Source organism: Drosophila navojoa, chromosome 2 (genome assembly GCF_054131105.1).
Source record: "Drosophila navojoa isolate 15081-1374.11 chromosome 2, UAZ_NAV_1.0, whole genome shotgun sequence".
NCBI lineage: Eukaryota > Metazoa > Arthropoda > Insecta > Diptera > Drosophilidae > Drosophila > Drosophila navojoa.
This window is the reverse complement of record NC_142890.1, coordinates 6,348,371-6,363,741: the sequence shown is the minus strand read 5'-3', so window position 1 is coordinate 6,363,741 and position 15,371 is coordinate 6,348,371. Positions and strand designations below refer to the sequence as shown.

General features: G+C 42.3%; 2 protein-coding genes across 4 annotated transcripts; both read left to right on the top strand.

The window, feature by feature from the left end:
* Positions 1–569: 569 nt before the first annotated feature.
* Positions 570–1,981, top strand: LOC108660167 (uncharacterized). Its single transcript, XM_018113465.3, has 2 exons — positions 570–1,659; positions 1,731–1,981. The coding sequence occupies exons 1-2, from the start codon at positions 621–623 to the stop codon at positions 1,925–1,927; spliced, it is 1,236 nt and encodes a 411-aa protein (XP_017968954.1). The 5' UTR covers positions 570–620; the 3' UTR covers positions 1,928–1,981.
* Positions 1,982–2,184: 203 nt separating this feature from the next.
* NPFR (Neuropeptide F receptor) lies at positions 2,185–10,770 on the top strand. 3 transcript variants are annotated; one of them, XM_089263902.1, is made up of 5 exons: positions 2,185–2,509; positions 8,099–8,556; positions 8,664–8,833; positions 9,434–10,010; positions 10,083–10,770. In XM_089263902.1, exons 1-5 carry the CDS (start codon positions 2,448–2,450, stop codon positions 10,334–10,336), a joined length of 1,521 nt encoding a protein of 506 aa, XP_089120028.1. In that variant the 5' UTR covers positions 2,185–2,447; the 3' UTR covers positions 10,337–10,770. The 3 variants fall into 3 exon arrangements, with proteins under 3 accessions (XP_089120028.1, XP_089120022.1, XP_017968947.1); XM_089263896.1 differs by having other exon boundaries at positions 9,434–10,770; XM_018113458.3 differs by having other exon boundaries at positions 8,067–8,556; positions 9,434–10,769.
* Positions 10,771–15,371: the final 4,601 nt, after the last annotated feature.

Sequence of the window (15,371 nt, the reverse complement as noted above, 5' to 3'; positions counted from 1 at the left end):
AAAGAGAGAGAGAGTTAGAGAAAAAGAGATATAGAGATATAGAGATAGAGAGAGAAAGAGTGATACTGAGAGATGAATAGAGAGAGAAAGAGCGAGAGAGCTACAAACAGAGATAGGCAGAGAGATAGATAAAAAGAGAAAGAGAGCAATAAAGAGAGACAGAGAGAGAGATAAAAAAAGAGATAGTGATAGAGACATTAGCTTGAAGTCCTAAGACAACAAATTTTAACTGGATCATCTCAGTACTCACCTCTTAGCCGTATAATTGGAGATAAGAAAAGAAGCGGCGTCATGGTTATACGGATATATTTTTGGTCACTATTCAGAGCAGATCGCTCATTCATTTAGAGAGTATATATATATTCAAGTATATATATATATTCAAGCGTAGACGACGATGTGGTCGCGTTAACTTTGGTTACTTATACTTATGGCGGGTCATAATAAAGATGGTTTAATTTTTGTAGTATATTAACGGCACACTTTAGTGATAGTTCCATAATACAATATAATGATAAGGAGAAAAGTGACGTGATAAGATAGAACGTCATTATATTAGCTAGATCGCTGCTGCGAGTTTCTCTCAGTTCTCAGGCATCAGCCAGACCCAACTCTATGAAATGGCTGGCTCCGATTTGCCCTGCTGGCTGACCAAGGATTACCTGCAAACTCAGCTGAGGGCTTACCACAAGGATCCCCAGTTGAATGTACGCAAATTGTGGTCGAATGCAGCCGTGGGCAAGGGGCAAAACTATGTGGGCGTGGTGACGCGCATTCATGTGGAATACGAGCTGACGGGCGGTGCAGTGGAGCAGCGCACGTACTTCCTAAAGGAAGGCTGCCCGGACGATGCTCCCCAGGCGGGCATGTTTGCCGAGTACGGCGTATACACTCGCGAGATGGATATGTACGAGTTCATCCTGCCCAGGATGCAGCAGCTGCTGCGAGAGGTGGGCATCGAGGACAAGCTGCACGCGCATGCCGTTTGCATCGATAGGGAGCATGGCATCATGCTGCTGGAGGACCTAACTCCGCTCAGGTACCAGAACGCGGATCGTGTGAAGCAGCTGGATCTGCCACACACTCAGCTCACGCTGCAAATGCTGGCCAAGTTCCATGCCGCTGCGCTGATGCTGAGGCAACAGCAGCCCGAGCTGTTCGCTCAGGGCTTCACCACCAGCTTCTTCAGTCGCGGACCTCAGGGGTACTCAAAGGTATTCACGAACCTATTTAAGGGGCTGATGCGCTACGTCAAGACGCAGCCCAAGCTAGCTGCTTGCTACTATGGCAAGCTGGAGCGTCTATTGGTCAATCTCATGGAGTATGCCGCGCGTGTGTTCGATGTGACAGACGACGATTTCCAGGTCCTAACTCACGGTGACTGCTGGACAACGAATATTATGTTCCAATACGATGCGAACGAGCAGCCAATCGCAGTGCTGCCCATAGACTTTCAGTTCAGCACCCTCGGCCCTCCAGTCTTGGACCTTCACTACTTTTTCTGCACCTCGCTGCGGGAGGAGGTGCTGGCCAGAGAAACGGAGCTGGTTCAGTATTATTATTATGCCCTGAAGCGTGCTTTGGGCCAGTTTAACTACGAGGGCAAGGTACCCAGTCTGATGGAGCTCCAACTGCAGTTCGAGCGACGCAGATTCCTCTGTAAGTGCTCCGCTTCCAAATCAAATTGGGTTGAGTTTCCTTCTAATGCCAGAATTTTCATTCTTATGCAGGCGTCATAATAGGTTTGGTCTTTCAACCTCTCATGATTTACAACGGCAACGACTGTCCAGACTTTTGTAAACTGTACATGGACACGCCCGAGGCAATTAGTTTCCAGGACTCGGTATACGAGGGAGTCAGAGCACAGCGTATTGTTGCGAAATTGCTGCCGTTCTTCGATGCCAGGGGGCTGCTCGATGAGCAGTAAAAGTGTTGACCCAAGCATATTCCATTTTAGATGGGAATGTTAAATATGTAAATAAATTAATTAATATAAATATTAATATATATATGTATGATGTTTTTCAAATAAACGAAACTTATAATAATAATATGCTTCGCCCCACTGTGCTGACAGCTTTTTGGACAGCTTCAACCCCTAGCTGCGCTGATAAGAAAGCTCCGCACAGCTGTTGGTCCAAAACAAACCCGAAAGCATTCGCCTATAAGCAGACAGCGTGCGCGGCACGTTCAGTTGCAAGTTCGGGCTCACGCAGCGTATACGCAACGAGCAGCACTCGGCGCCTCCAAAAGTGTTCAGGGGCAGCGCTATAAAAGTTAGAACTGTGCACTAAAAGCCAACAGATGGTCGCCGGCTGTTCACCCGCCGAGTTATCGGGATCGACAAATCTCAACTGGAACGCTTTAAGTAATTAAAACTGGAAATCAAAGCAAAAAAACAAAACAAAACAAAAGTTATAAATAAAAATATTTTATAAATATTCAGAATGCTGAATATTTATACGAATTATATTCGCAGTTGGAAAATGATTGAGCAAATCAAGAAAAGGTAATCCACCAAGATGTGTGAAAATGTTTTTGTTTGTTTTTTCATTCGGCGCCATTAAAAATCGAAGGCGTGAAATTTTCAGAGAATACCTCGAGTGGTACGCGGATATTTGCCAATAATCGGCCGGACGCCACTTTTCCCATTTTCCAATTGGGAAATGTGAATTGCGAAGCGATTCTGTGTACCCGAATCTCTGTTTGAATTTGTATTCCGTTCCCTGCCCAAATGTGCCGAATGTGTGTATCAAAGTGGGAATCGGCCGTAATGCGAACCGACGTGTGCGGCAGCCAAACCTCATCATCGCGATTGTAACTATCTGTTCGCATAACACAAACTAGTGCAAAGTGCTCCAAATATGAACAAGAAAAGTTAATCTTGAAAGGAAATTGTAACTCAAGCGGAATCTGATTTGAGTGCCGGAATTTATGCAGAGTGCCAAATAATGGAAAAACAAACATTCTGTGGCTGGGTCTCTACTCGGTTAATGTGGATTTGCGGAAACCAAGAGCGGAAGTTCGTATAAGTGAGCTGAAAGCATTTCGCCAGAGAAAAATTATGAAAATTGAGCGAAGCGTCAAGCATTAACGCCTTCGATTCATAACTAATTGTGTAAAGATATGTGTGCCCTATAGCCACAAACTGTGTGAAAAATGAGTGCTCTTAGCGGAAGCATAAAGAAAATAAGCATTCAGAAACTATTGAAGAGCTCAAAAGTTTCTCAGAAAAGTATTTAGTGATGCTTGGACTCTCTGAGGAGAAATAAAAGTTACTCGAAAATGTGGTCTATCTTGATTAATATTGACAAACTTGTTAAGTTGAAAGAGTGTGTTGAATGAGGTTTATACTTATATTAAGAGTATTCAGGAATTTCATTGTTTATTTTTGTTTATTTATCTGAATTTTTTGCTTAGACAAATTTATGAATTCATTCCGCACTTTAAGCACAGTAAAAGGGAACTTGGCCATACAAATATTGTGGGTTGTGGAAGTATTTTTCAACATATAATATAAATTATACCCTCAGTGCATGTTCATAGCATTTAATTAAAGTCCAAGAGATTATCTATATGTGAACAGTAAAACTAAACTCTCTCATGCAGCACTTTTGTATTTTTCTTTCTCTCTCTCTCTCTCTCTCTCTCTCTCTCTCTCTTTCTCCTTCCAGTAAAGTATAAACTTACAATTATATATTTTATATATTATTATTATATATATTTCTATATTTGCTATATATTCTATATATATTATATATATGCTCCCTCGCTTTCAATGAATATTCACTAGCATTTGAATGCGTGTTTTGGTCACCTGCATTGAAGAGACACTTGAAATGCTAGTGCCACGCCCACTGTGATAATGGAAAATTATAAAAATCGATTCTTGAACAAATTTCGCTGCATTCGAGCCATTAATAATTATTATGCTGTCGGCTGCGAGCAATTGCAGCGCACTCGATGAGTTGGCTAAACGATGCTGGCTCTTAATTAGAGAAAATAGCGCAATGAGAATGCGGGATTAGCGTATTGCCCATGCTAATTTAAGCGCTCTGCTAATGAGGTCAATTAGAAAGTGTTAGTTTAATAGGCCGAAATTCCAACAGTCTGCCAAAAAGGATAAATATTCCATGGAATACGTAAATACTCGCTGGAATTGTGGCTAATTTAATAGCTTGTTATCCATAATTTACGAATTGTGAAACTTCATTAAAAAGTAAATGTGTAAATTGTAATATAGTTAAGTTTTAGCTTCCGCAATTTATCTAGCTTAGGCGAGGCAGCTAATAAATTCATATGCTCTCCCAGGAGTTGAACAACATGGTTCCATTAGTGCCCTAATTAGATTAGGTGAGCGCTGGCACATCCTTGTTTATAATTTGAATGGGTATAGGATAGTCTGGCCAAGTGCTGTCGAGGTAATCGTATGCAAACAAGCAAAGTTAAAACTCAGCAAGTATTTAAATCCATTCGCATTCACCCATCGCTGGGCGATGATGTAAGTATATCCATTTTCCATTTTATTTGACATGGCAAAGAATTGCATTTTCACAGTTTGTTAACTTGTCGCCTGCTGGTAACATGACAGCTTTATAATGCGCAATAGAGAATACATATACATATGTATATGGACATATATATATGTGCATTTATATGGCAATGCTAGGGCATAAAAGTAGGGAAGCTAAGCAGCCAAATGTATGTACATAATATAGATCCCTTAGATCCCCTCTGCGCAGGACTTTGGGAGTCTTAGAAAGAAATCCTCTTAGTCGTTCGCAAAATGCAGGGATTTATTTGAAATGTTTGCAATAACATCATTCGCAGCTCAAGTGCCATTTGGTGCCTTGCAGTTGAAGTAAAATATGGTGTGACACGGATTAGGGCAAAAAGCTAGCAGGACACACCACAACAACAACAATAGCAGCAGCTACAGCTTCAAGCAAAAGGGACGAGTCCCTTGCGTGCATTTCATGTTGCAAGTTAAATGAAAGTGTCCTGCCAACGGCCGGAGACAAATGCTAGTGGCAACAGCAACTGCTGAAGACAGTCTCAGATAAATGCACCTAATAACAGACAAAAGCGCATACCTCAAGGCAGTGGGCGAGACAGAGACAGAGAGAGAGAGAGAGAGAGAGAGAGAGAAAAATAGGGAGTGAGAGTGAATACATTACGCTTGTAATGGCAATATAAATGCTTCCCAAGAAGCCCTCACAAATGAGATGTCAGCTAGAAACAGAATTCAACTTTTGTTTTTCAACAGAAGGCGAAAACTTTTCGCTTACTTTGCAATTTACGTGCGTTCCTTCGTAGGGCATCCCGAAACATACTTGGCCATATGGCAGTTGGCATAATTTCATTTTACATTCATAGAGCCTCTGACAAGTTGACAGATGGACAACGGCATGTAGCTGCTCCGTGGAAGCTGCTTTAAATTTAATTAATTAACTTACAGTTGGGCTTCAGTTAGTTGAACATTAAAACCCTTTTGCCTTAACTCATTTTTGACCACGACAAACGGGACTTAATGCCGTCCCAAATCCAATTTGTCGATTCACATTGCTGGCTCAGCCGAAAATTGAATTAATTGCTGGGTAAAATATAAAAATCATTTTCATATTTCACTCTGAAAGAGCTTTTCTCTAGCTGAAAATCACGTTCGCAGCCAATTAATAGATCGAGCCCATGCATAGGAGGCCCGAGCTAAGCGAATGAATGTATTACATTTCCCTTATCAAATTGAGACATTTCTCATGCCTAAGCCCAGCAGTTGCTCAAAAGGCGATGGAAATGGCTTTGAAAGGCGAGGAAGGCCCACGCACACTTGCCACCATATCAGATAAATCACAGACGCGGCTGAGCCAAAAATGGCAGAGCTAAGAAGAAAAATGGGTTAGAATTTTATTTTTATTCGTATTTTATTTTTTGTGGGTGTTTTTATTTATTTTTGTGTATTACACACATTTCGCTCTTTTTTGTGGCATTTAAAATCTTTATCACGCAGCTTAACGTAGAACTGTAGGTAGGGTGAAAATGCAAATAGACCCACGCATTGCGCCAGCTACGTTGACAGCTTGAAAATTATTCAAATTCATGACAAGTTCTATGAACTTGAGGCTACTTTACATAATTTTCTTGTCATCAACTTTGGAAAAAGTCATTTCGTAAGCGTCCCACAGAGATCTAGCTAAGCAAAAGCTAAAATAAAGCAAGACTCTCGAATAGAAACTAAATCAAAATTGTAGAATGAACTTGAAGCGATTTCGCTGCCATGAAAACTCAATTTCCCTCCAGTCCTGCCCATCTATGAGACTCTCTGCAAATGACTAACCGAGACGGAGCCTGTCTCTGCGAAAAGAAATACCAAAAAACAATTGGTCAAACTTTGTGCAGAACTTTGTCATTCTATTGTTGTTGCCTTGTTGAGCATTCTTTACAATTGTAAATATTTTGTTCTTTTGTTTTTCCTTGGCGTATCTCTTGAATGCCACAGAGCGCAAAAAATCCTGAAAGGAAATGAATCTATTGATAAACTTTGTTGCCGCTGCACACAGCAAAGATTTGTCAATTGTTAGTTGCAAACTCTAAAATTGCATTTTTTTTCAGCGATTCTGCTTTCATGTTGAGTCGAGTCGAGGGAAAGGAAGTCAATATTTCTATTTCTAGAGAGCATTAACTCTTTTGGGATGGTTGCGAGTCCCTCGAGTCGGGCGAGACAGCCAGCCCATTTGATTTATGGACAGCCCATTAATCGAGTCAGCCGATTGTGCTGCATACTTTGGGGAATCTGAATAATGTGCTGATGTTGCCCGGGAGGTCTCCGTCGTCGGTTTATTGATGTTGATAAGTACACGCTCATCTGGTGCATAAAATTACGCAATTATCTTAAGCAATTGTGTTCATTTATAACCCAAGTACAAATCGAATGGATTCTAACTGCCGGTCCCAGCAGCAGGCCATATAAAAGAGATGCGGCCCCCGTATATTGCGTATACGTAACATCTCAGATAATTGGAGTGCCTTCTGCATCGCCCATTTCACATTGTTTGTGTATCGAAAATGTTGAGCATAGCAACACGTCAAAACGGAACTTTAATTTAAGACGGAGCTTTACTTTGCCCGTCAATCAGGAAGCTTCGCCTAATTGATGACGTAAATGGTGTAAATAGAGCTTCAATGATTTCATCGAAACCTAAAGTTAATTATAAGATTCACTTCCAGCTGGGAGTCGCAGGCTACCGATACTCTTTTTAACAAAGACATTACATTAGTTTTTAATATTATTATTCAGTTAAAGACTTAACAAAGGAAAGCAGATTATAATAGAGATACAAATTTAGCTGTCTATAAGTTTTACGAGCAATATCTCAAACCCACTTGGCAGGGTATTCGAAGTGCGGTAATGTTCCAAATATTTTCGCTGCTGTTGTTTGCATAAATTTAATGCAGATTACATAACATTGAGTGGAGGGTATAGGAAACAAAATAAAAAACAAACAACAAAAAATGCAGACTATATTATTTTGCAAACAAACTTTTTTAATTAAAATCAGTTGCTGCTCTTGCTCTGCTGATATGTCTTCACTATAATTATAGATTGAGAAGAATTTTACTTGGAAATATAATAAAAGGAACGGCTGAAAAAAACCTAAGCGCTTTATTTTGGTTGCTATAAAAAGAAACGTCACAACTTGGCCCGAGGTCTTATTAAAAAACTAGCAAAGTTTTATAGACCAACTAAGCCTTTGGTTTATCACCAACGAGGCTCAATCCCTTTGGCTCACGTCAAAGACCAATAGCGGGCCAAAGTTTTGGCATAAACCAAACGGCTGGCACTGCACATCCTTTTCTTTTTCGATTTTCCTTGGCTTGGCCGATAGTGACTGCTGTGTATTTTTAGTCAAATGCTTTGCCCGTGTGGCATGTGCGTTTGAAGCAGCACTTAAATCACGCTCAGCACACACGCAATCCCGAAAGAAATGCCCAATTTTTGCATGACACTGACTAACATGCTGTTTGTATCTGTTTTCTCTCCCTCCCTGTCTCTCCCTCTCTCTCTCTAGATTATCGCCATGAACCGCACTGAACCTGGCAGTCAAATTCTGAGCTCAGCCGAGTTGTATAAAGTACTTTCGAGCGACGCCACATTTGATACGATTGGGGAGAGTCGACATTTGGTTAATTATCCTGGCCTTGATGCAGGCGCTGTTTACGCTACGAACAACAACTACGACAAACTCAGCAGCAACTACGAAGACAGCAGCAGCAGCAGCAGCGGCAGCAACGGCAGCAGCAACGACAACATGACAATGTTGCTGCTGAACAGCACAAACAACGGGAGCTATGTGCCCGCCGGAATGGACCCAGTGCTGATGGACCAGTATCTGCACAATCGTTCCATCGGCAGTCCGTGGTACCACTTGCTAATCGCCATGTACGGCGTATTGATTGTATTCGGAGCCATGGGCAACATAATGGTGGTAATTGCAGTACTACGTAAACCAATCATGCGCACGGCCCGCAATCTCTTCATACTCAATCTGGCCATATCGGGTGAGTTGACAATGTGTGCGTGTGTGCATGTGTGTGTGCATGTGTGTGTCTTTGTTATGTAACCTGAAATTTCGTATTTATGATGGCCTCTTGTCGGATATTTGCAGACCTGCTCTTATGCCTAGTAACCATGCCGCTGACACTAATGGAACTCCTTTCGAAGTTCTGGCCATACGGCTCCTGTGCCACCCTGTGCAAAACGATTGCCACTCTGCAGGCCCTGAGCATATTCGTGTCCACCATATCCATAACAGCGATTGCCTTCGACAGATATCAGGTTGGTAGCCTCGTTGCACATTAACCATAATCATTGCCAGCTGCTATGACAACATCCCCCAACATCCGAAAAATCGATAGAGGGGACATCCAAGTGTTTTGTCGTTTCTAATCAAAAGTCAAAGAGCGTGAAAGAAATTGTGTGTTCCGTGCGCAATGTGGCGAAAGGTTTGGCAAAGACAACTATAAAACGGCTAAGGACATCGCTAAGCCAGGACACAACAGCTCCCTGATAGCCTTTTACCCCCGCCACAGTGGCAGGCAAAAGTTTTAGCATTGCGATGGTAGCTTGGTTACAACTTTCAAAGTTTCCTGTTTCCTGTTTCCTGCTTCTTTTCATGTTTGTCATAGCACTTATCTGTTCTATTTTTAATGCGAATAGATAAAAGTTCAAAATGGTATTTTTAGATCGTCAATTAGCGTTTAACCAAGCTGAATGATTTCAGCTGCGTTAGTTTACATAGAGCATTGGCACATTTGAATAGTTAGCAGATAAATAGGGAAACTTGAGACAATGGTACCTTAAGGCCAATATGCAATACGTATTCATTTCTTTAACCTTCTGCCTTTTTACCACACAAATTCCTCACCCGTTGCCCAGGTAATTGTCTATCCCACGCGGGACAGCCTGCAGTTCGTCGGAGCTGTGACCATACTGGCCGGCATTTGGATTCTCGCCCTGATTCTGGCCTCGCCGCTGTTCATCTACAAGCAGCTGATCAACATGGACATGCCGCTGGTGCTGCAGCAGTTCGGAGTGCCCCACAGGATATCGTACTGCATCGAGGACTGGCCGATGAGCGACGGCCGCTTCTACTACTCGATCTTTTCGCTGTGCGTGCAGTATCTGGTGCCCATTGTGATAGTGTCGATCGCCTACTTCGGCATCTACAACAAGCTGAAGAGCCGCATCACCGTGGTCGCCGTGCAGTGCTCGTCGCAGCGCAAGACGGAGCGGGGCAGGCGGATGCAGCGGACGAATCGACTGCTGATCAGCATTGCGATCATTTTCGGGGTCTCGTGGCTGCCGCTGAACTTCATCAATTTGTACGCGGACATGCAACGGCCGTCGGCCGTCACGCAGAGAATGCTTGTGGCGTATGCCATTTGCCACATGATTGGCATGAGCTCGGCCTGCTCGAATCCGCTGCTGTATGGATGGCTCAACGATAACTTCCGTAAAGAATTTCAAGAACTCTTGTGTCGTTGCACTGAATCCACTAATGTTGCTCTCCATGGTCACACGACAGGCAGCAACGTCCAGGCAGCTGCGACGCGTCGCCGCCGCAAACACGAAGCCGACCTGTCCAAGGGCGAGCTACAGCTGCTGGGTAAGAGCGCCAAGCGGGGCCTGGCGACCTCCGATGGCGACTGCCTCGGCGGCGTTAGCATCGCGGCCACCGACTTTAACGCACGAAATGGAACGCGCAGCGCGGTCACCGAGTCTGTGGCGCTCACCGAGAATCCCATGCCGTCGGAGCTGATCATCCTGGCGCCGCCTTAAACAGACACAGACCACAAATCCGCCTAATACACTAACCCAACTAAACTAAATCTCTGCCTAAGCAGGAGCTAGCCAGTCAGTCTCTGTGCTTTGTCGTACGTATATGTATTTGCATATGTATATGTATATGTAAATATTTGTAAATATAAATACGAGACACAGACAGTGTGCAGGCCGTGCCGGAGCCTCGAAGCTCCCAGATAATTGAATTTGCATGCAAGACGTTTGTGAAGGGCAATTGAAACAGGGCCGCAGGTTGCATGCATTTGCATTTGTATTAGAGATTCCGTAGCATAATTTTCATTTAAGTCGCAAGTAAACAAAAGTGCATCTGATGTGCTTTTCATAGAGACCATTTCAGCATTTGTGCACACTTACAGCTTTGCAACACTACTAAAATGCCAATTTGCAGTGTTGAACTGAAGCTCAATGCATGCCGCTCTCCTCCCCCTGGGCAGCAATGCATAATGCCAACTGAATTACCCAGAACTCTGAGCATCTGAACAGCTGAGCATCTGAGCCGAGCGAGGAGCAGGAGCAGGAGGAGTGCTGCAGCCATAATCGAAATTGAAATCCCAAATTTAAACTTAGTTTTAGAGACTTACGAATATTGTGTGTAGGCGTAAGCATCTATGTTGACTGAACGAAAGCAAAGCTGAGCTAAATATAAGTCTAGGCGGGCTAACGGGATAACTGTGCTCGCAGCTGTAAGACCCAGTTGTAGATACTTTAGCTCTACATATTCATATGTACATTAAGTATCATTAATTATGCAATATAAGCACACACACACACTACACACAATTACACTTAGGTTTCATCAAATACTGTGATTTAATTGAACGAGCCCTTCAATTAAATTTCGGGTAATTGATAAACACAAACACAACTCCTCAGATGTAAGCAGCGATAAGTACATATGTATGATATAAATATATATATATATGAACTATGTATAGTATGCTTAATTATTCAACTTTGTTCCTATTTACGCTTTTCACTCTAAGGCTTTGTACGTACTTCGCAACTGAACTTATTTCCTTGTGGTTTAAATTTAAACTATATATACATAAATATGCATATTCATAGTCAATATAACCTAACATGCAATGTGTCCATAGTACTAACAACGTGTCTGTTATACTTAATCTCGGCTTAAGCTCAACCATAATGAATTCCGAGTATTTGCTGTTTGGCAACGAATATTAGATAAATAAATGTTTTAATTAACATTTCGTGTATTTGTTCTTCTTCTGGTTATGTAAGGATTATCAATTCAATTCTCGAGTTCCACTAACTACGCGGACTCTAGTCGAGGACGCCTAAGGAACAGTTACAGCTGCGAGAGGAGCTCGCGCAGTTGCTCGAGCTAAGCATTGCGTGTGGAATGGAATCACTGAGTCGAATTTTAGGGCATTTCGTTCATTCTTATGGCTTTATTTTTCAACAATTTTATATAAAGTTTTCCGTGCACCCTTTGGCCAACGGCTGCGTATGTCAATTCGCATTTGACATTTATGATGTAAATAAACGCCGCATACAGTGCAATCGTCGGGCTATGAATCCGGTGGAAGTAAATAAACGACGAATACAGTGCAGTCGAGATTTGATATATACACCGCAACGACTCGGAATAATCAATAAAAGAAGCAACTGCAGGTCGCGTTTCTCGAGTTCTAAACTCATTCTTATAAGGTTTTTGGAATAAGGTCAGACTCTGGAAGCCCTTAAGGAGCAATTTTGTCGCCTAATGCTCTGGCAAAACTGATGGCTAATGGAAACAAATGGGTTCGCACAGGTTATAAGTCTTTTGTGATACAGTTTTCCCCACTTGATGGAATCAATGACGGATTCAAGGAGCCAATTGCACAGACAGAACAAAATGTATTGCTAAAAGAAGAAAATTACAGCAAAAAACATCGGGTGATTACTTTTGACTCAACCTGTGCTCACGACTCAGAAATTGTTTCTCAGATATACATTCATACCTCGAGTCCCAATTAAGGTACTTTTGGGGCAGAGTTTAGAGCAAGTGCCACTTCCGCCTCGAGCACTCTTCACAGCGAATTCTCACTTGATTACAGCACGATGTATGCATTTAATAACAGTCTAAAGGTAAAAGGTAACACAATATACATAAAGGTATTTTAATACAGACATAAAGATGCTGGGAAACTCGGGTTCTAAAAATGCTAATAATATAATAATGAAAATAAAATATAGCAAAAACATGTTTATATAACATTTTCTTGCATTCATTCAGAGACATCGTCGCTGACAGCTGGATGCTAATTAGGAATATTTCATGTTTGTCTGATATTTATGATTATACATACATACATACATATATGCCGTCAGACATTCGTCTTTTAATTATTGCGGTCTGTATGCAGCTAATGTGATTTATTTAGCATACATTACGCAGAGCAGCTCGTCTGGCCATACACCTGGTACACCTTTAACATTTGGCACTGGCTGGCGCCCTTTAAGGCGGTTGTTGGGGCTGCTGTCGTTGGCTCGACTTGATATGGAGTCAAGCAGCCAAGTTGGAGGCATAACGCTAAGAGCAATGGGCCATTAAACGGCGCAAATGTGGGCCCACAGTGATAAATATAAATGCGAGCGTATGAGAGTCTATGGGACCTACATATGGATACTTATGTGACAGCCGAAATAAGCAAAGCGCTGCGGAACAGACAGACAGCTGCTTTTATGTTGCCTCACATCCGCAATTCGGCACTTTGGAGCCGGGTTGAGGACAAATGTTGATGTTTGTGTTGCCAAATGTGTATGTAAGTGTATTGATAAGCCACCCAGACGCAGCTCATCAATCACAGTCGCCGGCGCACAGGCATGTGGCTAAGCTGCTTGAATTGGAATTGGAATTGGCCCAGGGCTCCGTTTGAGCCCCTCATAAGAGAGACATCTTCCACTTGGTAGGTATTTGAATTGTAATAATGCGACGATTGCGTTAATTGCTGCGGCTGGAAAAGCGGCTTACCGCCCAGGCAGAAGGGTCAGCGTCGTCATTAACAACGCATCTTCCAAAGGTGAAGAATAATACCCGTGCGACCCGAGTGAGACCAGACATGGGACACGCACCAGCAAAAGGTGAGAGCGGCCCACGACTGAAAACAATAATAACAATAATTTAATTAAATAATTTCAAGCTAGGGCTGTCGCACTCTCTGCACTTGCCGCTATATGTGAAAGTGTTTGTTTATTTGCCGGGCGTGGCCCGTTTTGGCCTGGCCAAATGATGTCACTAACGACAGTTGTCAGCCGTATGCTAAAAACCGTCTGTGGACTCAAGAGATCTGTGGCCAGCTGCCGCAGCGACAAGTGGAAAGTAGAAGCAAGAGTGAGAGAGTGAGAGAGGGAAACGCAAAGTTATTTAACTTTCTTCTTGGACGCATTGCGTAACTCAATCTGACGGCCTAGGCATTCTAAAATTGACTAGACTGTTAGCCAACTGCCCTCAAGTGTCAAACATAATAAACGATTTGAGTAAGAGCTAAAAAGCAGCCGATAAAGATTTGCTGTGGAAATCAATTTGGCAAAGCGGCGCTGCGGCTTGACTGAGGCGTGAGCCATTGATTAGCATATTTATGAGTAAAAGTGAAATTAATGAACGGCTGGGCACAGAGACCGAAAGTAAAAAAGGTTCGCCAATATTGACAGAGTTCATCCAGCCAGCATCTAATGCGACTTATTGACAGAGCGCTGCTGCACGCCGCAAGGTTGCCAGGCCACAAAGTATTGTGAGATAGTGACTCAATGCCTGGCCATCCCAGCCCACACTGACTCATGGCCCATGACCACTTCAAAGCTCATAAACATATGGCTGTTCCCGTGGATAAGCGGCCCGAATGGCTTCTTTCTCTTCTGGTTGCCAGGCAGCCAGGCCAGCCAGGTTGCCGATTTGCCAATTACCAGTTGCTAGCTTTTTGGCCAATACATGTTAAATGACTTTCTGACACTTTCCCATGAGTCGGCCAATATTTGCACGTGCTAATGCCACAATTCATTTTCCAGCCCACATAGAATGTGCCGCCAACAAGAAGACAAAAAAACATTGCCGGGCTATTGTTCACGTTTTCAGTTATTGAGAGCGAACTGTTATTGATTCTGTGGTTTCAAATACTAAGTAACTTTCATTCCGTTTTGCCACTTGATTTTGCTGCCTTTGAATGATTGTGGTCGAAGTTGAGGGCAGCAGGCCAGGCCAGCCCTCGCTCCACTCGGTTTCTGGTCGTTGGGCACACGGCTCAATGGCCACGTTTGTCACCAGAAATTAATAACAATGTGCCGGTTAGTTGGACAATTCTGGGCTATGACTTTCTCGTGCGTAAACCGGCCAAAGAAACTCGCTCGCCGGCCAATAAATAAATACTACACCCCACTGATTTGGCCAAGTCGATGGACTAGTTAGTGAAACTCTGCAATTGACGGTTTAGCCTCACTCATGGGACAACTTTTTAAAATGCTGGCGATATACGATACGAACAAAGCATCTTATTGAATATATTTTAATATCATCAAAGAGTTTTTCCAGATTAAATATTTATGGTATATATTAATATTTTCACTATAAATTAATCGGATATTTAATTGGCGCTTCTATGATGAGATTGCGTGATGTGAATCAAAAGATATTTTTATGCTGATCGATCATGATGGAGCAAACGAAGCAGAGAACATTTTGTTTAAAGGTTTTAAAAATATTTTAAGTATATTAAGAGCCAACGATATTCACAAAAGTATAACTCATATTGATCATCTCTTGATGATTCAGTTTGTGTTTTAAAATATTTCTTTTACAGCCCGCACATATTAATGATGCATAATTTGAAATCAAAATTGCATGAATATTTGAATATTCATTTTAATTTACATCGATTTTCGAAGCTCTACATATTTTAATTAGGCCCAAATTATACTTTATAGCCAGGAAAAGGTGAGAAATTTCTAAATTTAGCATGCAAAAGCTGTTATGAGCTCTCTCTCTCTCTCTCTCTCTCTCTCTCTCTCTGCC

Coding starts and splice junctions, on each gene's coding strand:
- LOC108660167 (XM_018113465.3), top strand. CDS start 621: ATGGCTGGCTCCGATTTGCCCTGCTGGCTGACCAAGGATTACCTGCAA. Junction 1,660..1,730: donor CGAGCGACGCAGATTCCTCT/GTAAGTGCTCCG, acceptor ATTCTTATGCAG/GCGTCATAATAGGTTTGGTC.
- NPFR (XM_089263896.1), top strand. CDS start 2,448: ATGCTGAATATTTATACGAATTATATTCGCAGTTGGAAAATGATTGAG. Junction 2,510..8,098: donor ATTGAGCAAATCAAGAAAAG/GTAATCCACCAA, acceptor TGAACCTGGCAG/TCAAATTCTGAGCTCAGCCG. Junction 8,834..9,433: donor TTGCCTTCGACAGATATCAG/GTTGGTAGCCTC, acceptor CCCGTTGCCCAG/GTAATTGTCTATCCCACGCG.